Source organism: Podarcis cretensis (assembly GCF_951804945.1).
Source record: "Podarcis cretensis genome assembly, chromosome: 17".
NCBI lineage: Eukaryota > Metazoa > Chordata > Lepidosauria > Squamata > Lacertidae > Podarcis > Podarcis cretensis.
In genome coordinates, this window is record NC_137187.1 from 6,235,708 (window position 1) to 6,257,806 (window position 22,099).

Below are 22,099 nucleotides of genomic sequence, written 5' to 3' on the forward strand. Positions count from 1 at the left end.
ACTTGGTTAGAAAAGAAGGCCCAAATATTTTCCCATAAGGGGAAAATATGGGCAAATTTAGCAAAATTTATTCAAAGATGAAATTTGCCTGGCATTCGCTTTTACTTTGAAAATCACAGTTTAATTATGTATGTCCTCAAGATATATGTATGTATGTATGTATGTATGTATGTATGTATGTATGTATAGTCAATAACTTCTAGCTGATAGAATGTAGAAGAGCCTCTATAAATATTAGGAGCCTACAGAGCGTGGCTCAGACAAACTAAATAGATGACTCTTTCTCTGTGTGTATTTTCACTACTCTCCTTTAGCAAGGTGAAACATCTATCTGTTGTGAAATGGTTCTCAACTAGATGAATAGCAGCTAACTGGGTAAAATCAATGAGCGCGAAATATAATGACATGTAGCTAACTGAGAAAATATAATTAACTCCCAAATTGTTAATCATGCAAACTACTTATAATAGAGAAATTGCAATGTTGAAAACAAATAATTGCAATAACCAGCATCATTGGCAACAACTGAGCAAAAGTAATAAGCTAATCTCTCTATTTACAGAGGACTTGAACTGTTCAGAATCAGTTGACAAGGCAAACCGTTTCTGTATTAAACAAACCAGTTACATATATAAAACACTTATTTTAAACCCAATAATTTCCCAATTCATAAATTGCTGCCAAACTTTGGAGTATGTCAGAACATATGAAAAATCCACAATAACTACTTGATTATTAAAGTAATTTGTGTCAACCAAGCACAGACTCTTACTGTAGCTACTCATTTTAAGAACTGAATATTTTATTTTTCAGCTGACTAGTTATAGCTAAATATGTTCTACCCTTAAAATGAAGTTTGGTGAGTCCACTTTTTGCTTTCTTTGTTTTATTGGTGCCTTCATTTTGAGCTTTAAAATACTGTCTGGACCAGGAAGGAAGGAAGGAGCTTTAAAAAAAAATTAAAGGGTTCAGCTCTTGAAAGAACATGGTTTTCAGTCATTATTTTTACCCCAGTGAATGTGCTTTAACAATATTAAACATTATTTAATAGAAATATTGTTCACTATGCTGGCTGCATAAGAATCCTCAAAGATTACAAATTGCAAAGTCAAAATTAGGCAAAGGGACTGTGTACTTTTAGGTCTTGGTTAGCTATACATTTGGAAGCAATCTCTATTGATTTAAAATCCTGGTTAATATTGCAGCAACCAGGAAAGGGGTCGGATTTACCAGTTAACTTAGACAGCCATATATCCCTGCTCTTAGAAGTTATGTAGTGTAGAGTAGTTCCAGCTTCCCAGCTGAAACAGATAAGAATGCTGAAAGCAAATGAAACCCAGCTGAACTTAACAAACTTGGGAGTACCTGGGCTAGTTAGGTAAGGGCAAAGAATGAAGCACTGTAGCCTCCCAAGTGAACAAAGTTGCAACCAGGTGACTACTGTTACTGTAATATCCAAATACAAGGACGATTTATGAGAGGAAAAGAAGGCAGAGACAGAAAAAGAGTGGGGATAACAGAGGGGAGAATTCCCTCGCATCCTAGTGTATAAAGGTTCACTAAGAAGGCTATGGAACATTTTAATTCTAGTAATCAAGGCTCCTGGATGTTTGAAGGTTTAAGCAGCCCAACAGTGCACATGATTGGAGCAAAATCAAACAACTGATATTCCACCTTTGTAAAAGGTTTGCAGGGGTGAGGTAGTTATCACATTTCCTGAATTACAGACCTTGAGTGTATATAATGCTTGGTCCTTATGGAGGGTGGGGTGGGTTAAGGAAATAAACTAAGGAGCTCAGTGCTAATGGATAGTAAAAATGAGTTAGGAAGTTTAAACAAGTGGATGTTTTAGGAAAACTAACAGACAAAGACACACACACATACATGCAGTAGACACAGACAGGGGCACATGATATTCTGCTTCCAAAAATATTACCTTCTTCCCCACCCACAATGGCCAATTTCAAACCTAAAGCCTTTTGGTTTTCATCCAGTACAAAATGAATGGGAGTAAGAAGGCAGTCAGAGTTTCCATTCCAAAGCTATATGGACTGGGGAGAATGCCAGGAAAAGGATCCTTTCCTACCCAAGGCCTGGATGGGTTGTTTGCTGTTAATCCTGACCGACCTGCACTCTCTTCCTTGGTGGGCTGGATCTGCAATTGTCCCGTGACATCGAAGTGCAAGCTGGGCTAAGGAAACGACGCACAAGTCATTCCTGAGTCTCTTGCTGGCAGTTAAAGGGGACTACGGATTTATGTCGGTCATGTTACTAGCTGGGGGAAATTTATGGGACGGAAAGGGAATAACTAGTTTAAATGAAAAGAAAACGATCCGTCCGTGGGGAAGCGGCAGCGTGTGCCTTCCTTATTATCAGACAGAAATTCTCTATTATCAGATAGAAGTTATCGGTGTTTCAATTTACTTAAATAATAAAAAAGCATTAATTCAGAAAGGGAAAGCGAGCTGATGAGACCTTCGTTGCTTCAAGGATCAGCCAAGCACATTAAAACACTCGATACAGAAAGATCAGATAGTTCTTTCTCAGAATGCAAGTTAGCTCAGCTCTTATAAGATATTGTTCGTTGTTCTGCCCAGTATAAGATTCCTTGTCTTCTTGGGATAATTGGTCTGCCCAGGAGAAATCAGGTTGCAGATATTTAGTAAGGCTGGACCGACAAATGTCGACCATAGAATTAGCTACTCGAAAAACTTCCACAAGGAAGCTGGGTGCGTCTGTGTGTGTATGAGAGTGTGTGATGCTATGTGCCGGTGTCGCAAGTTCGGCATGAATCTTTCTCATTTTCTGCCCATGTGCTTGCCGGTGATCAGTATTAGATATCTGCATACAAAACAGGCTGAATTAAGTATGTGTACCCATGGCTAAATGTACTGCTATATAGCTGTGCCTGTGTGTTAGGCAGCTGTTTTTATTTATTTAACTGATCATATTTTTATTCCATGCTTCCTTCAGGGACGATAGATAGATAGATGATAGATAGATAGATAGATAGATAGATAGATAGATAGATAGATAGATAGATAGATAGATTCCTAAACCGCCAAGAAAAGTAGGGGGGAAATCTATACATATGCATACAATGAGTCAGTCCGCCTGTTTGGATACAAAGTTTTACAAGACTGATGAATCGCCAACGCTGGTTCCTGACTAAAGTGTGGCATGACAGATAACAGGTTATGTGGGGCGAGGGGGTGCAAGCACGCGCATCCAATGGGTGAAAACTCATTAGCAATCAATAAACAAACATCTAATACACTATCTATTTCAGTTTCACTGTCACTTGGTTGTGTTTTTTTTTAAGGAACCGGTAAGATCCCTCATACAGGCCTAGATGGGGCGCTTTGAAATTCATGTTTTTTTCTCTTTGGCTATTGCACATGATTTTATTTTGGCACGTCCAAGACTTAACTGTCTCCGGCATTATCTGGTCCAGTTGGTTATCTGGTCCATTGAAGGGGGGGGGTTCATTTTGATCATATGCAGAGCCTGATTTGTAGTCCATCCTCAAAAGTATCCGTTATGTTGTTCAACTATTAGCTACACACACAAAATAATTGCTTTAATTCCGAATAATTTATTCTCTTAATTTTCATTTTCTCAACGCACTCCAGCCTTCCTGGAGTGCGTTAGAGAGCAAGGCTTATTATATATTGCAGATGGGGTGGCAAATATTGGTGCAACTGAGATTTTTGGCTTGGGGGCTCTCCATAATTTAAACGAGCCATCACAGAGGACGTCAGTTGAAAGATCAACACCCCCAGATGCCCTTTCTTCCGTCTGCAAAACCTGACTATGTTTCAGTGTGCCTTTACACGTAAACTAACTGTTGGCGTCGGCAGCGAATGACGGAATAGTGAGTTAAAAGAGAAAAAACTTTATATGGAAGGAAGCGGCAGCCAAGAGAAGAAGAAAAAGTTTTCTTCATATATGAAGCTCGGAGATATTGTCCAGTTTTAATCTCCTCGTTAACCAGAAGTAACTGAAAGGTCTCTTCCCCCAAGCCTGCCCAGCTCTATCATGCTAATTGAAAAGTCAGGTCAGCTCAAGCTAAGGCATCGAGTATGCGAAACGTGCGATTTAAAACTCCGACTATCAACTAGTTACATCTATGTAGAAAATATGCATAGTGAATTATGGGTGAGGATGCGAACTACCATGAAGGAACAGAGGGGGGGAGTCGGAGAAACGACAAGGTTGTATGCAGGCAGGCAGGCAGGCAGGCAGGCAGGCAGGCTCACTCCTCCCTGGTTGTCTGTCCACCTACAAAGGTCTGGTCCCCCCCCAAGATGCTGCTACAATGTAGCACGGGGCGTGAAGGTTTTCTCCTGCCTGTGTGTTTTGACCCTGGTGATGGTTAACGTGAGAAAACGTGTGTTTCCTCCCACCCACCCGGGACCAAAACATACATCGAGGCTAATATAAAGACCTCCACTAGCAGCCATCAGATTTGTCCGGAGGGGATTTTGGTGCCTTTTTTTGCGCACGGCTTTCGAGCCGTTTCCGTGTTTATATTTCCAGGCAGTTTCCTCATTGAGGAGAATGCTAATCTAGTGCCCAGTGCTGCCATGGTTGGTTCGAAGCGAATCTAAAACAGATTCCTGGGAAACAGATTCTTCTAGTACTACGGATTTCTTTATAATCAAAGGCTATGTCTGGTTTAGAAGGCGATTCTTTCTGGATGAGCAGGGGAGGTAACTGCGAGGGCTCTTTTCCCTTCTGCGCATTTGAACCGAAGTTTCGGCGCCTCTTGCAGAACAAAATACGTTTCCTGGCAGAAAGGAGCGCGCTGGTGTTAATGTCCAGTAAAGATATCAGTCACATTTCCTACCCGCTACTTTGGGAAAGGAGAGCAACAACTGGCTTCTTTTTGACGGCGCAGCTTTAAAATAACAAGATCGTGAAGGGACTGGGGTGGTGGGGAAGTATAAGATGCTGGGTGAGGGTCCTATCCCCCGCCCCCTCCACTCTCTCTTTTTCGCGTTTGTTTTCCTTCTTAAATTCCTGAAGAAGTTATCGATTTATCATTATTTAGGTTAATGGAGGAAACCCCATGTCCCCTGGTAGCTTCCACGCATATGCGCGCGCGCTCTCGCTCTCTCTTCAAATTAGCACAAAGGCAACTCCAGGAGAGAGGGGGGGAAGAGGGGGAGAAAAGAGAAGACCCCTTTTGATGTTCGTATTTTAAAGCCTCTCTCCTCCGATGAAGGGCTGAGCGGGCGCGCATCAGTAGCCTTAACCTCTCCAGACAATTTCAGCTCTGGAGGTTGTGTTCCTCTATCACTTTTCTCTGCAGGTGACGGCTCTTGTATACTTTCCAAGCGAATCTGCAGCCTGCCTGCCCTGCGTTGTGCTTTCTGCATGCATCCAATGATCTAGTATGAAATTGTTTTATTGGGGAGGGAATGGATGAATAGATAGATAGATCACATCCATCTCGCCGCCGGATGGATGGATGGATGAATAGATAGATAGATCACATGGATTCCCCCCCCCCTTTTTTTTCTAGAAAAGAAAATCCGTCTTGGCTAAAAGGCCCTTGTGCGTAAGGGAAATGCGATTAGTTCTACCCTATATTTCCTTGAAATCTCTGGATCTAATCCGGCGTTTAACTCACCATGAGAGAAGATGTCATTTCACATAACATTGTGTTAATGGATAAATCTCCTCTAGCCCTCTCAAGCACAACAAATCTCAAGCAAACACATTACACACGACCTGCTAACTTAAACAGCCAACTTCCAATATTTAAGGCCTTTTTAAACATCCTGTCTTATTCAGTCGTCACATATTTGCCTTTTTAAAATAATTTTCAAGGGAGAACGAATCCTTATACTGCATTTTAAAACTGCTAGTCATTTTTCTTTCTAAAACTTGTGTTAAGAAAACATTGCCAACAATATACTACAGACAAAACTTTTTTTATTTTGGGGTGGGGGCGTGTGACTTTTAAATCCAAGTTTGTAATTTATATACGAAAGGAGTTTTTATTTAGAAAGGCGTTAAAATAATCTGGTGGTCACTGTCGTTTTAATTCTATTTTCTTCTTAGGCGTTTTCTCCCTCCCATGCATAACTGCAGAATAAACAGGGAAGGGGGAAGTCAAGTAGGGCTACCCTGAACTTTGAAAAAGACACACAAAGACAGAGAGAAAGTAAGACACACAAAAACAGAAGTGGATGGAGGAAAGGGGGGGAACATAGTTTAAAAATAATAATAATGAAAACCCTGCTTGTGGAAGGTTCCTATAGGTTAAAAAAAATACTGTAAGGATACAATCCTATGCACGCTTACCTGAAGGTAAGCCCTATGGAACTCAGTGAGGCTTATTTCTGAGTAGACATGCATAGGAACACCCTGCTGAGTAGATTCGTTATGCAAAAGTAAGCAATTTTGAAATCAATGCAATCTACCTGCGAGTAAATGCATTTAGGATAGATAGGGATGCCTGTTATATTAGAAGCTGCTCTTTTGCTCAAGCTCTGGCTTTCGTTTCCTGGTCTAACAGCACTTAACCTGCGTTGGAGACAAAGGCAAGGCTACTCTCTGTTGAGTTGTTTTTATTTTTTATTATTATTATTATTATTATTATTATTATTATTAAAAAGTGGTGATGATTATAATTATGGTGACGATGCTTTAACAGAACACAACCCAGTCGAAGAGGACCTGTTCTTAAGTTCCCCAGCGCTGGAAGGAGGAGTTAGAGCACATGCTTCAAACCCTCCCACTGAAATCACTTGGACTTCGAAAATGTTTCGCTCTGGCTGGATCGTGTCCTAAAGCAAAAGGGAGAACGCTTTCCATTCATTCCCTACATACTGTGGCCCAAGACGTGTGTTCGTGCATAGAGAGGAGGATGTCCGTGTGGCTCTTTTGTTTTGCTTTGCTTGAACTCCTCTGATGAAACCACAAAGGGAACAAACCGGACAGAGGAGGCTGCGAGCCGGGCAAGCGCCCCGCTCGCTCGCTCGCTCGCTCCCTCCTGGCTGCCGAGAGCAGGTCAAATACGGTCGCCGTGCCTCCCTCGCCATGCCCGAAGGCATCCCCGGCCCCGCAGCCCCTTCCTCCTTCCCTCCCACACCTCCCAGTTAAACCAATAAGCTCGGGGCAGCCGCTTCGGGGAGCGGGGCGAAGAGACCGAGAGAAAGGGAACCAGCCGCCTCTACTTACTATGCATCGCTGCAAACGGGTCGTGCTTACAGTGTATTTCCATCTGGGCAGCCGATCCACCGAGCTCGAGGCTTTGGTTTGGTTTTGTTTTCAGATCACCTTAAGCTCAACTCCCTGGGATCACTTTTTTGTTTTGTTTTGTCTGGGCTTAGTTAGTTTGTTTGTCTTTTTCGAGGGGAAAGGTCAAGCAGAGGGTCGCTGGCGGCGAGGTCGTTCGGCTACAAATTGGAAACAAAAACACACCGCGCGATTTGCCCAAGGCAAGAAGATCCTCCTCGGAGCCCGGAGCCCAAGAAGCACGGCAATCCTCGCGGAAGTTATTCCTCGGCAGCGGCAGGGGCTCGGGGGGGGCTCGCCGGGCGCTCCGGAGCCGCCCTTCCCCCCTCCCCGCCCCCCGCGTCCCCTGGCCAGGCTCGGCCGCCTCCGGGCTCCGACGAGGCTCGGGCTTGCGCGGCGGCGGCGGAGGAAGCCTTATTTCTCCCACCTCCAGGAGGAAAAAGCCATCAATCCCGTCCGGTGATTCAGAAGAAAAAAAGAAAGGGGGGAAAGGAAGAGGAGCTGGAAGGGGGAGAGTCTCCTCCACACAGGCAGCGCTTCTTCGAGTCCGAGGTCGTCCAAGGGAGAGGCGGGCAGGGCCGGGTCAGCTGCCCAGATCCACCGGGGCTACTTTTCAGCGGGCATCTCCTTTCTTTTCCAAGGGCTGCCTCAGGGGGCGGGAAGTGGCCCGGGTCAGTCTTTTGTCTGAGGCGAGGGGGCGCGTTGGGGGCCAGCGGGTCCCGCTCCGTCGTCGTCGTCGTCGTCGTCGTCCTCCGTCTCCTCAGCCGGCAAGCCAAGCTCCGGCGACGGCTCTGAGGCAACGGCTTCTTTCCCCCCGCGAGGGCTCCGGACAGGTGTCTCGCTCGGCGGGCGTCCCAAGTCCTGAGGAGAACCGCGCGGCGTCGAGCGGCGGAGGAAAGAAGTCCGTTCTCCGCTTCTCCTCTCGTTTCCCCCCAGCCGGGCAGGCGCGAGCGACGACCTCCGTCCGCCGGGCGCCCTCAGAGCCCCCGAAGTTGGCGGGAAGTTGGGCTTGGAGAGGCGCCAGAGGAGGTGAGGAGAAAGCAGCGGCGGTGGCGGCGGCGGCTGGAGCCTGCCAGCGGCATCCCCGCCGCGCGACGAGGAGAGGGAGCGAGAGAGAGAAGGCGGGAGGGAGCCAGGGAGGCGGCGTTTTGCTCGCGGCGCGCTTGGCCACCTCACGCGCCCACTTCCGCGCGCGCTTAAAGTTTGCCGCGCTCCTCGGGCGCCCGGCGTCGCGGCTCTCCCATGGCCAAGCGCGCGCGTGCGCTCTCCCGCCTCGGGCTGCGGAGGGAGCTTCCCTCTCTCTCTCTCTCTCGCGAAGGGAGGGAGCCGGCTCTATTTGCGCGCCGGTGTGCTGCTGGCGTGTGGGCGCGCGGGTGTCTCCACCTGGCCAGCTCTCGCGGGAAGGTCCCCTCACTCACTCACCCACCCACTCCGCGCGCGCGCACTCGCGCTCCCTCTTTCTCTCTCTCTCTCCCTCACACACACACACACACACCTGGGCGCTCAAGCTCCAGGCGCCTCAGGAAATCTCTCCTCAGGAGCGCCGGGCGCGCTCGCTCGCTCGCTCGCTCCTCGGCCGTCGGGCCGTCGCAGTCCTGCGGCTCTCTGGCTCGCTCTCCCTCAGCGGAGAAGCGCGCTTCTCGGCCAAGGCAGCTTTCAGGACCCGGTTTCGTGTGGACAGCGGCTGCGGGGGGCTGCAGCCTCTGCTGGGAGCCCGAGGCGGGGGGGGAGGGGGAGGGAAGGAGGCAAGGGAGGGCAAGCGCTGCCGGCCGCTGCCGCCGGGCCGGCCCGTCACTCAGCTCGCCGAGCGCCAATCAGAAAAGTAAAGTTACGGCCCTGCGCGCATTGGCTGCGGGGCTTGGGAGCTCCGAGGGGAGGGGGGCGAAGCGAAGGCGGGGCCGGCGGGGGAGGAGGCGCCTGATTAGCCAGCGGCGGAGCAATCAGCGAGGGCGGCGGGCGGAGCCCCGCGGGGGAGGCGGATTCATTGACAAACTGGAGGGGATGGGGGGGGGTGTCTGTCTGTGTGTTTGCCCCGAGCGACGGTGGGTCTGTAAGAAGCAAGAGGGCTGATGGAGGCAACTGCGGGGGGGGGGCGATAGTGCCGGGGTGCGTGTATCAATCAGCAAAGCCCCTCAGAGCCGGACTATATGCAGAAGTCCTGCCCTCAGTGAGGGCTTATGCTCAAGTAAACGCCTTTAGGATCGCAGCCCGTGGAACCCGACCCTCGGAAGTAAATCCCGCAGAATACAAGGGATCCCGTGAAACCCAAAGCAGTGCATATAAGATTGCTGCTCCCTCGGCTGTCGCGAGGCCGGGATCGCAAACACACACACACACACACACCCGAGCTTTTGTTTCGCTCTCCTTTTCTCCAGCAAAAGTGAAATCTCTAGCCAAATGCCGGAGCCGTCACACGAGTGGGGTCAATGCGGGCTTTGATGTGTTTCTGAGCTGGGCGGGAGTTGAACTTGGGGTTGCGAAGGGTCTCGACGGGCCTGATCAAAACACAATATGGGAGAGGTGGGAGAGAAAGGGAGGGGGGCTGCTCATTAAGGCTAGGCAGTGGGCCTGTGCATTTCATTTGTCCCTTTCCTTCCTGTCCCCATTATTCAAGGCTTGTCCTTTTTGTGCGGGAGAAGAAACCTTCCGCCCCGGCTCCCCAACATTGAAAGCTTCCGTTTCCTGGTTCAGTTGTGGAAATGTGTGATTTTGTGTATGTGTGTGTGTGAGAGAGAGAGAGACGCATCTAAAAATGTTTGCTTACATTTGTAAGCCTCTGAAAGGTTTGTTTTCCCCCTTGCTAGCTGCCACGTCGAGCCATTATTTCCAGGAGGTGAAGATTGGCTATCGCAGATTAATCACCGCAGACGGGGCTTCACTTTCCGCCCCGCGTCAGGATGCTTCTCTACGTTCAGACGTCACTCATCAGGTGTCGTCTTGTAGGAAGCTGATGCGCGCTGCATGTGTGAACCAGGCCTTAGAAAATGTCCCGGTACTTCCTCCTGCCCTGGCATTTGTGTATAAGAATGCGTTCTGACTGAAAGTATTGCCTGTGTACGAACGTGTGTCTATGCCGGCAATCCTGTGCGCAAGGTGTGAGACTTGCAGGATTGCGTTGCGTGTAGCTGAACCCGCGCGAGAGAGCTAAATATATACTTATCCGTTTTGACACGTGTGTGTGTGTGTGTGTGTGAGAGAGAGAGAGAGAGAGAGAGAATGAGCTATAGGAGCCAATTCCTAGGGGCTGAGAGGTCTTCCCTCCCCCCCCCCCCACACACACACATAAAATATTTGAGGGGGCAGGGACGGGTCCCTCCCAGGTTGATGGGCATTGCCATTCAAATAGTGTGCGTGCATATGATCGATTATGCGAGGCGGGGCTTACCTCCCCCCCCCCCCGTTTTATTCAAGTAGGTACCCCTGGAATAAGAGCACACTTACATGTGTGTTGGAGAATGAAATGTGTTTTGTGTCGCCCCTTTCTTTGAGCTGGGAGATGGAGAGCATCAGCCAAGCCTCTCTCAGCTCCAGCCTTGTGTTCCTTCGGTCCCCATAGAGGGAGCCTCCAGAACGTCCTCCCCGGGCGCGGAGAATGGAGCGGGGTGTGTGGGGAGGAGCTGGGACACTGGTGCTCGGGGAAAGGAACTTGTTTCCTTTCATCAGAGGTTAGGAAAGTTCGCTCCCTTTTGAGGGAGGGTCTTGGGTTCGCCTGGAGACGCCGCTGCCCGCCGGTAATTCCAAGCGCGTCTCCTTCCGTCTCACCACCTGCCAAGTCCGACCTCATCGATTTTGCCATTGAACTCCCATCAACAGCCGGGGAAACCCGTCTCGCAAGAGGTCTCGCAGGGCTGCCCTAGCCACTGACGCGGGCGGTTGAGGCGGAGGACGCGATCCACTCGTGCCCTGCGCGCAACGAAAGGCCTCCACTAGTCGCCCAGTCCTGAACTTGTTCCCTCTCCAGTAGCAAGTGAGTCCCACTTGTCACGGTATGCATTTTAGTAAAACCCCATTAAGACGGGTGTGTGAACATTTTAAGTCTGCTTTTTTAAAAAAACAACAACCCTATTGCGATTGTTTTTAAAACTGTAGCTACAGAGAGAGAGATAAATATATAAAATCAGAGTGCTCCTTTTTATAAAGCGGGCTTCAAAATGAGAGAAGCGAGATAAGGATCATTAAATATAGGGAGCAACCGCTCGTTCGCTCGTCTCTTTGGCTTTAGAAATAGCACATGACTCGCCGCCCTAAAATGACTCGATACGGTCTCTTTTCGCCTGCTTTATTCAGAATTCATGAAATGTACAGTTATTACCGGATATGGTTTCATATGCATGGCAGAACTAAGTAACTATGCTCTTTGTCATTCTACTTTGTGGGGAAAATAACAAAATAAAAACGCGAGGACTGGATCCCCGTGCATTGTCGGTAGTATTTTGAAAATATTCCTATGTGCATAGAAATACAGGCGCGCGCCTCTGAAGCGGGGAACAACGCACAGCCCTGTTAAGATATATTGTTAAGGGGTTAAGACTTACTGAAACCCCAAATAAGAAATAAAATGAATTCCTTCTGCATGAACATCGTTAGGATCCGAATGCACCGCCGAAGTTCCACAGAATTAATGAATGAGACTTGCTTCCAAGTGCAAGTGTTTCGCAGTAAGCTACAGGCAAATGGGGACAGCGCTTGATTTTATGCCTGGATATGTGTGAACACACATTCAGACCCACATTTGTTCTGCTGTCCTGTATTTACTGTAATATAATAGGCATAACAGTGTCTGCACCTAAAACATTGTGGTACACGTGATGGAAAACACACAGAGCAATATTGGTCATATGACTCAAGGTGTCATATGACGTGCTTGCGCCTATACAACCTTCATGGCCTTCTATATGTGAATATGCTTATGTCTTGTATAACTGCCATTTTATATTTCCCCTGTTTTCACATAGCATACACACGTACACGCTCAAGATAGCATAGCATTATCACTGAGATGTAATATAAGTTTTTGTATCAATGGGCGTTTGCACCTAATTAAAGCATCGTAAATGCACACTTAGCAGTGTACTGCGTTTAGTTGAATACATCGTTGCACTCGTTTCTGCTACAGGAGCACAGGTGAATATTTGTGGCCGCAGGCACAGTCACTCCCAGATTGCACGCCAAAAAACCAGTAAGTATCGTTTTACGTCGATAGGCTCATCCTTGGAATCAGAAGAAAAAAACCCATTGACTCTAACAGAGCTGGATCTGAATGCCTCTTGCTCAGCTGCAGTCATGTCTGGGAGTTCCTTTAAAAATAAAAATAAAAATAAAAACCCACACCGTCCTCCCAGGATGCCTTTCTTTCTACAGCTGCAGTTAATAGTGTGGCGATTTCGAAAGGGTCCCTTCAGTAAAGAAACACAGGCTACATTTCTGTGTCTGTCTGAACAAAGAGTTGCTACCAAAGGGTACAATTCACAGTATGTCTTGACACACAAAAATGTACCGCACACACCTAGCAAAGACGCAAGCAAAAAGGATCACTGAAAAACCCTGTGTGAAATGTGGACAGCAAGGCCCCCAAATTGTGCGCACGTTTCCCCACCATGCAGAGGTGCTCCTCCATCTATAGGTTGGCCTATTGAACATGGCGCTCTTGATATCTCGGGCTGCTGTGACTGAGCAGTGTTGTGTGCGAGGAGGCCTGAGGACAGACCTTTTGGTGCGCAGCGACATGAGAAGCTATTAAAGCTTTTGCTCCTTTTTCTCAAGCAGATCTCAAGCGCGGAGAGCTCCAAACTTAGCGAAAAGCGGCAGCAAAGGTCACGAGGCTTTGGCAGAAAGGGACATTTCCAGCAAAGATGCTGCTGCTTCCCCGCCGGCCGGCCCATCCAATGCAAGGATGGAAAAAATAGCCCCATTTTCCCAGTTAGCGAGGATGAGCGCGAGAACCTTGCGCGTCCCACCACTATGAGTCCGCCTGGCAAGGATCTAGGGGTGTTGTTTGTGAGGCGGTGGGGAAATTCACTCCTAACGCGAGGCCTTCGAAAGTAGACCCTGTCCCCCCCCCTCTTTCCAGAGTACTTCCAGAATTAATCGCCCCAAGGTGCGCGCAAAGATCGATAGCTGAGGGAGGTCGAGGGCGCACCAAGCTGCGATCCTAATCGTCCTGATCGGGGAGCGAATTTCGCGGAAATCGTAAGAGGCGAGCTGCCCCGGGAAAACGCTGAAGTGCCGACGAATTAGAGCCCAGAGGGAGAAGGGTAGGGGGACGAAAGAGGGCGGTGCCAGAACCCAAAGTTGGCTTATCTGAAGGACAGAACTTCCTCTTGCGAGGCGTCACAAGTGTGGCTTCTTCTTGGCCCCTTGCTGCCCGTGGAAATCAGGACACATGCACACACGCCTATCTCTCTTTCTAATGGTCATCCATCCGTCCTCAAGCATCCCCAAGAATGATCAGACTGACAAGTGCTGCTCGAAAAGGTATGCAGATTTGGAGGGTCGACTGGAAGACAGCAGGATCCTAAGCGCCTCTATTCAGACGTTCCCACTTAGTTCCCAGGTTGCTCTTTAGGACTGCAGCTTAAAATGGTGATAGTGAGAGGACTGCATTTTTTAACACTTTCCCACAAGTTTAACCCCGCCCCGCCCCAACTCCTACCTTCACATAGAAAACTAACATATCATGGATAAAAACTTAGTTTAGCTCACCAGTCCTCGGGCGCTGTTGCTGGGGGGTTTTTTTACGTGGAGACAGGGGTCAACAGAACCATCACCCACTCACCCCTCACCTGCAGTTTGAAGCCCAGAATCCGTCCACAGAATTCTCAGTAAATGCCACAAGGTCCATTAATATTATGGTGGTGCCCGGATTAATACTAGCAGCAAAAATGGTGCTAGAACAGTTTAAATCTTAGGCCATTCAGATTCACTGGACAGCGGCTGTCCCTAACCACTGCCAATAACTTGTTCCCCCTCCATTGTGTTAGGAACGGTCTGTGTGTTTTGAAAAGAGTGGTGGAGTTTGTGTGTGAGTAAAGTTCAGAGATGGCTTTGTAGTCCTTAAACCAATTCTTGCAATTTGTTTTCGATGGATGTCAGCGGGAGAGGCAAAGCGCCCAGTCTATGGTTAAGACCACAGTTCTGGATGGGCAGGGTAGGAAATGGGGAGCTGGTGCTCTGGGTGTTTGCTTTTATGCATTATGTTTGCAGAGTGTCCCTCTCTCCAGAAGAAGCACAAGCCAAAGACAATTTTTAGACAAACTCCCCACCCCACTGGTCTGGGTAGGTGTTGTCTCTGAGTAAAGATAGTATATAGGAGTTTTCTCCCTTTTGAGGGAAGCTCTTGGGTTCTCCTGGAGTACATGGGAGTTCTATTTCTGATTTTTGTGGTACTGGTGGAGTGTGAGGGGATATCTTTTGGAGGGCTGGATAAGACTCATAGGAAAGATCTGCTTTTGAACCTATCTGAAAGGTCCGACTCCTAGGCATTTACAAACCAAGCTGCATGTTTTTAAAGAGCTTTTCTGGTGGCTGAAGGTAAACGTAAGGAATAATCACATATGGTCTGAAACACAAGAAAGACAATTGCCTCGCTGTTTAAATAGCCCTCCAACTGTGTGTTTTATCAGGGGTGGGCTTTTCTCACATGCAGCTTTGACTAATTATTTGTTTATTTGATCTTATGTTTCATTCATAGAGTAAGCCCAGGGATGTCATTTAGAGAGGCGCACACACACCACCTCAAATTTAAGGCCACTTGGCTGTCCTTACAAATCACTTATATTTCAGGTAAACTGACTCACTAGGCTTCTACTGTGGTTACATTAAATGGGCCTATACCCTATGGCAAAGCCACAGATCCGTTGACTTAAACAAAAGGAGTGTAGCTGATATACTGATATTATGAGGCATTTTAAAATTCACCAAAAAAATTGTCTTAAAATGTACTGGATATTTTTTTTCATTTCAACCATTGGGACTTACTTCTGAGCAGAAGTATTTAATGTATTCAATATTGAATATAATATCAAATAGCCAGTGTTTGATTCTTGCAGGGCAGAGTATGTTTGGCAGGATTATCAGAGGGAGCACGACTCAAAAGCCTGCTCTTGGATAAACTAACTGCCAGAAACAATTTTCTTCAGATCATTGACATGTTACTTTTATACCTCATGTTAGCACATAGTTCATCTGTCTGAAATGCAGGGTGCTATCCTGTGCTCCTTAAATGTTGCCACTGAATCTGCTCCTTCTCTCTCTCTCTCTCTCTCTCTCTCTCTCTCACACACACACACACACACAGTGTGAATCAAATCTAAAATGACACTCCGAGTTAGATCTAAAGCTCAAAGAAGCATGTTTTTAAATAACAACAACAGAGGGTGAAGGGCACTTTTACAAAGGAAAGGAAACGTCTCAGAATGTGATCTTTCAGCTCCATAGTAACCCCAAACCGCATTTGTCAAGGACCTTGAGAGGAGACACCCACTATAAGAGTGAGTTCCTCTAGGCCTCTTTCCGCTGCAAAATCACTTCTGATCACCCTTTCCACAAAACACAGTCAAATGGTATTCTTAAGTTCAAGTGTGCTTTCGGTGTGAGTGGGATATGAACCAGGCTGTGAATTTTCAACATGTATTCATTTGCAAGGAACTTTAGGTGAGGAAGAGGGAGAGAAAATGAAACAACACAAAGATTTCTCAGGGCACAGAGACCAGTGTCTCGGTTTTCTTTTCTTTCCCTCTTCCCCCACCCCCTTTCCCAGCTCAACAGCCTTTGAAGATGGTTCCCTTTTGTATTCAAGCTTGGACACTTTCTTCCGGTCATTGATGAACGCCTCTCCCCATACAAACTTGCTGTACCCATATGCTCTCACCAGAGTCAATGCTAACCATTTCATATTACCCTCCACTCCATGTCAGCGCCTTGCTGGAATTTTCAGCAAGCTGTATGTGCATCAGTTCTCAAATCTGTCTCTTTTTCCTGAAGAAAACATGGGGCTGACTTTTGTCCAGACTGAGAGTGACTTTTTAGAGTATGTTTATGTCTGATTATTTCTAAAGCTAAGCCTCACCGTGGACTGTTTAATTTTGCTCCCACATTAGGAGAAACAGCCCGTGTCCTCCATAAGGAAGGCCAACAACAGCCCTTAGGCATTTCGAATCCTCACTTTGCTGTTATAATAGAATGTTCTTGGACATTAATTAAAAATAACAGTTTATTCAGCAAGGAAAGGGAATGACTACATTCAAGGTTCTGTTTTGAATCAGTTGAGTTCAACGACATTAGGCCACCACCCACAAAACAGCTGATCAAAAACACATTGGATTTAAGTCCATTGTTAAGTTAATTTAGGCTGCAATCCTATGCACATTCATTTGATAATTTTGCTCTGGAATAGGCACACAAAGGGTTGCATCGTTCAGGGGGTGCCAATTTGAATAAAATATTGGGGGACTCAGGTAAGCCCTGCCCTGCACAATCAATCACAAAATGTGGCGTGCACACCATTTGAATGTAACTGCCTGTCAACTTGGGGGGGGGGGGAACTCCCTCAAATATTTTATTATGGGGGCCAAAAGGACCTCAGCCCCTAAAAGTTGGCTCCTATGGAACTGTTAGTGGTTTTTAATCACTTCTAAAGGGATTCTTCAGCCTGTTTTCACACATTACAGAGTCACATATCTGTTTTCTACTGAGTGTACAATTAGCAGGAAGTCACAGCCAATACCTGTGTGGTATCAGTGTTTTCAAACACCTGTATGAGTTCTTTTCAGTACAGTGGTACCTTGAGTTAAGTACTTAATTCGTTCTGGAGGTCCGTTCTTAACCTGAAACTGTTCTTAACCTGAAGCACCACTTTAGCTAATGGGGCCTCCCGCTGCCGCTGTGCAATTTCTGTTCTCATCCTGAAGCAAAGTTCTTAACCCGAGGTAATATTTCTGGGTTAGTGGAGTCTGTAATCTGAAGCGTATGTAACCCGAGGTACCGCTGTATATGCTTTACTTAGGTAAAAAAGCCACTTAGGTTTATGTATGTGAAGTAAGAAAGTACTTCTTCATGCAGTGCATAGTTAAAACTATGGAATTCACTTTCACAAGATGTGATGCTACCAACTTGGATGGGTTTGAAAGATGGTTAGATAAATTCAAGAAGGAAAAGGTTATCAATCAATAGCTACTAGCCCTGATGGGTATGTTCTACCTCCACTGTCAGAGGGAATATACCGTATTTTTTGCACCATATCACTCACTTTTTTCCTCCTAGAAAGTAAGGGGAAATGTCTGTGCGTGTTATGGAGGGAATGCCTACGGGTGACATGCCTACGGATTTTCCTCCTCTAAAAACTACGTGCGTGTTATGGTCGGGTGCGTGTTATAGAGCGAAAAATACGGTACCTCATTCACACAGAAACAGAAACACTCACACACCTCTCAATACCAGTTGCTGGGAATAACGGCTTGGGAAAGTGCTTTGTGCTCAGGTCCTGCTTACCACAGACATCTGGCTAGCGGCTGTGAGAACAAGACATTAGACTGGAGAGGCCACTGGCCTCAGTGGGCTCTTAAATATAAAGAGGTGCATTTCAAAACACCAAAATCCTTGTTACAATGTCACCTATCAAATCCCAGCAACACCCCTGGACTCCAGCTTCCCACTGCAGCAACCAGCTTTAAGGTAAAGGTAAAGGTACCCCTGCCCGTACGGGCCAGTCTTGACAGACTCTGGGGTTGTGCGCCCATCTCACTTAAGAGGCCAGGGGCCAGCGCTGTCCGGAGACACTTCCGGGTCACGTGGCCAGCGTGACATCGCTGCTCTGGCGAGCCAGAGCCGCACACGGAAACGCCGTTTACCTTCCCGCTGGTAAGCGGTCCCTATTTATCTACATGCACCCGGAGGTGCTTTCGAACTGCTAGGTTGGCAGGCGCTGGGACCGAGCAGCGGGAGCGCACCCCGCCGCAGGGATTCGAACCGCCGACCTTTCGATCGGCAAGCCCTAGGCGCTGAGGCTTTAACCCACAGCGCCACCTGCGTCAAATCCCAGCAACACCCCTGGACTCCAGCCTCCCACTGCAGCAACCAGCTTTATCTGACCTCAATGGCTAGCAATTCACTCCCACCCAAGAGCTCTTGCTCAGTTGGCTTGCGAATAGAGCCTTCCAGCTCTGCCTCTCCACATTCCCAGGGTTGTAAACCGGGAGTCCTCTAGGCCTTTCCTCCCAAAATATCCACTTGGGGAACAAGTCCCTCGTGCCAGTTCTAACAATGTCTCGGATCTAAAAAGAAGCTCATCCAATCCTCCTTGTGATGGTGGGCAACTCACTGCTGCAGCCTTATGGAACTAGCAGCAGGGGGAGTTCCAGTCTGGCAAACCTTCGTTTACCCTGGTTGCACATTCCTCACAACAAAGTTTTTGGATGGAGTCCTCTCTCCACCTAGGTGGCTTCCTACCTGCAAGGTCCTGGGATTTGGTTCTTGCCTGGTATTGCTTAGACTTGGTCATAGAAGAGTGTGTGAGTGTGTTTGTGAGAGAGGGAGGGAGGAAGGGAGAGATGTGTCCTCCGTTTTTGCCTCACTCGCTGATTTGAATGGGAACAGTGACACTTCAATCCTAAATACATTTACTTGGAAACAAAATCCCATTGATTCCCACTGAACTTCCTAGACCTGCAGTGCTATGCACAATTTTCTAGAAGTAAACTTCATCTGAACACAATGAGATTTATTTCTGAGTGAACAGTTGTAGGATTGCACTTTATGTGTATCATGTTTAAAGGTAAAGGTACCCCTGACCATTAGGTCCAGTCGCGGATGACTCAGGGGTTGTGCGCTCATCTCACTCTATTGGCCGAGGGAGCCTGTGTTTGTCCGCAGACAGTTTTTCCGGGTCATGTGGCCAGCATGACTGAGCTGGATACAAATAATTCCAAACTCCATTTCTTTTCCTTCTCCACTCCTATGCTGTGTTCATGCATGTTAACTGGTCAGGTTCAAACCTCTTTAACGGAAATGACTCTCAATCAAGGTTCTTTGTAGCGGCAAAAGGAGTAATATCTTCCAAGGATCCACATAACATTATAAGCCACCAGGTTCCAGGGACCAGTTTGGCCTGATGTTTCAGATTCAGCCAGAGGGTACCCTTGTGCTCCATGTCTTAAAAGGACCTGAGTGATGGCGATCAGAAATGCAAATGGCGATCAGAAATCGGTTGTAGGTGTAAGTGGGGGGAATGGGGGGTCAAATACACTCTCTTCTTTAATTTTCAAAGCAGGTGCTGGAAAATTTACAAGGGCAAAGGCCTGATAGACTTAGCTCTAAGATGCAGCTCCATGGGCATAGCCAAGGGGGGGGGAGGGAGGGGCAGCTGTCCCCCTAAATCAATAAAAATAAAAAATATAGAGCACACTGAGGTTCTGCCCCCCTAACAAAAGGCCTGCCCCACTCCAAAAAAATCCTGGCTACGCTCATGTGCAGCCCAATTCAATACAAGCTTATTCGGGAGAAAGTCAAGATAACCTACATCCTTGGAGGAAAAACACACACACAGTTCTGAATGGAAACACCCAAGCGCAATATATACACGCATGGCACATTCATCAGTACAGTATGAAGGGGTGACACCCATATGTCAATGAGCCACCGCAGATCAAAAAAAGACCGAGAGGGCTCTTTCACAGCATGTCGAAATACAATGTCTTTCCATTCCTAGAGCAGTTTCCTTCGTGGGGTTGTTACCCCCCACGCCTTGGGCATTGGAAGTCCTCGAGAAAAGAACGTCCACGTCGTGTGAACAGCACACTTGTGTGCTCGTGCTTAAGCCTCGAATACTTTCCTAGACCCCCTTGTGAGCAAACATGTTTAGGATTATGATAGTGGTGGGGATGTAAAAGTGGCGTGGCACGGCTTCATTCCCCCCCCCCCGCCCTGCCCTGCCCTGCCCCCGCTCAGCTCCCCAATGCGCTTGTCACAGCTAGATGGGATTTGGTGAGGATGCCGAAGTTCTTCTAAAGCGCCTGTCGTCTTCACTTTTGCTCGCATAGCGTGTACATACTCGACTAAATAGAAAGCAGAGATGTTAGGGGCGTGATCGCGGAGTGGGGGGGGGAGGGCCTCCCTTCCCCTCTACCCTTTCTCTGTTTGCAAAATAATGCTCAGTGTGAGCTGCCATAACAAAATACAGGGCCAGTTTTTACACACACACACTGCATTCTCAGAGGACTCTTAATTCCGCGCGTCTTTGTATCTACGAGGATCAGGCAACCGCTGATTTAAAGGCAGTGTCCCATTTATTGAAGCCCGATCCTCAATCGTGCTAAAATTAGTGGAATTCACAACTTCAGCCCAAGTGCTTAGGCTTAACTGCGTGAGAGAGCGCTCGCTGTGTCCTCTGACGATGTGTGTGTGAGAGATGTTGTAGTATATAAACCCTCTGTCTCTTCAGTCATTCTAGCACTGCTGCTAGAGAGGTGAAGCACTTCAACAACAACTGAACAGCACCAATGATAATGATCACGTTCTGCAACCAACATGCCTGGACACATTAACTTGGAACCAAGCCCTATTGAAAGCAATGGAGTCTTCATTCTAATGACCGATTTTCATTCATTCATTAAGCAACTTTAAATCCCAGTGATTTCAGCCGGAGAGATGTGAACTACGACCCACCACATCTCTTAGGTCCCATTGATTTAATCCTTTTGCTGCTTCCAACCCAAGCTAAGGGTGTGCCCAGACTGCTGCCTTCCAAGCGCGTGTTGAATGCTCCGATTAAATAACTTTTAAAAAGTGCTCCAGGATATGTGGTTTGGTCGGCACTGATTTAGTAGGCAGAATTTACACTGATCTTTACACTGCTTATTTTCCCCCTCCTCATCCAGAGCACAGCACTTCTCTCCTTCTGCACAGTTCTTTCTCAGCCTCACTAATCCTGCTCGGTTTTACACGTAGAGGGATAAAGCTGGAGAGAGATTCACGCAACCCTCCGATTTAAGGGGAGAACGTCAGAGGAGATGCATGGAGGGGGTTTCGTAGCTTATCCCCATCGAAAGTATTAGTATTAGTATTATTACTGTCATCATCATCACCAACACCACCATCATCACTACTACTACTATTAGTGTACAGACATTTTGTCTAGACGCAGGAGAAAAGAAAACACCACAGCTAAATTTGCAAACCTTTGTAAACTACCCTGGAAGAAAGCTCCATTGAACAGTGTGGGCTTTACACACACAAAAAAAACACACCATGCATTGAGTTACTAAACCAACCGTCGTGCAATCAAGTGAGATAAAAGAGCAAACAGCCATAGCAGCAGAGTTAACGATGAAAATACGTTTAAAACAAAATAATAACCTTGACCATGAGCCTCAAGACCAGTGGCGAACACCCTAGAGAAAGGATTAATGAGGACTGGAGCCACCACTTAAAAAGTCATGCTTTTTGCCAGCGACGGCCTAGCTTTAAGATCGTCCTGGTGTTCAAAGAGGGCATTCAGAAAATGAGATCTCCCAGGGAATCCGGGCTCCAGAATTCGAAAGTCACAGGTGACTGAGATCTATTAGGAAATATAGGTCTCAGCCCGTTCTCTTTTCATGCCAGACCTCCCCTTAATTTGTGGATTGGGATCCCACTCGTGAGTCACAGCCATTCGTAACGAAAAGAAGCAACTTTGGCAGATTTTTCAAATAATCCTCTTTGAAGAAGTCCCACCACACACGCTCCCTTCTTTTCTCTCCCTTGCAAAACGCGCCCATAAACAATGTAAACGTTTCGAAGCGAGGACAGCGAGCCCCGTGGAGAGAAACGAGGCCAGCGCGGGAGCACTATTCCCATTCATTTCAATGGGAGAACCTCC

At 47.3% G+C, this 22,099-nt stretch overlaps 1 protein-coding gene across 3 annotated transcripts in view; it reads right to left on the bottom strand.

The window, feature by feature from the left end:
• The window catches only part of PAX5 (paired box 5), a 222,990-nt gene that overhangs the window by 195,197 nt on the left and 5,694 nt on the right, over positions 1 to 22,099 (bottom strand). Inside the window, exon 1 of one of the 3 annotated variants that reach the window (XM_079959621.1) lies at positions 7,192 to 7,213. The exons of the other annotated variants lie outside the window; for them this stretch is intronic. Within the exon in view, the coding sequence (XP_079815747.1) occupies positions 7,192 to 7,198 (7 nt within the window). The 5' untranslated portion in view covers positions 7,199 to 7,213. Of the gene's footprint in view, positions 1 to 7,191; positions 7,214 to 22,099 lie in introns of those variants that run through there. 3 annotated transcript variants of the gene reach the window in all.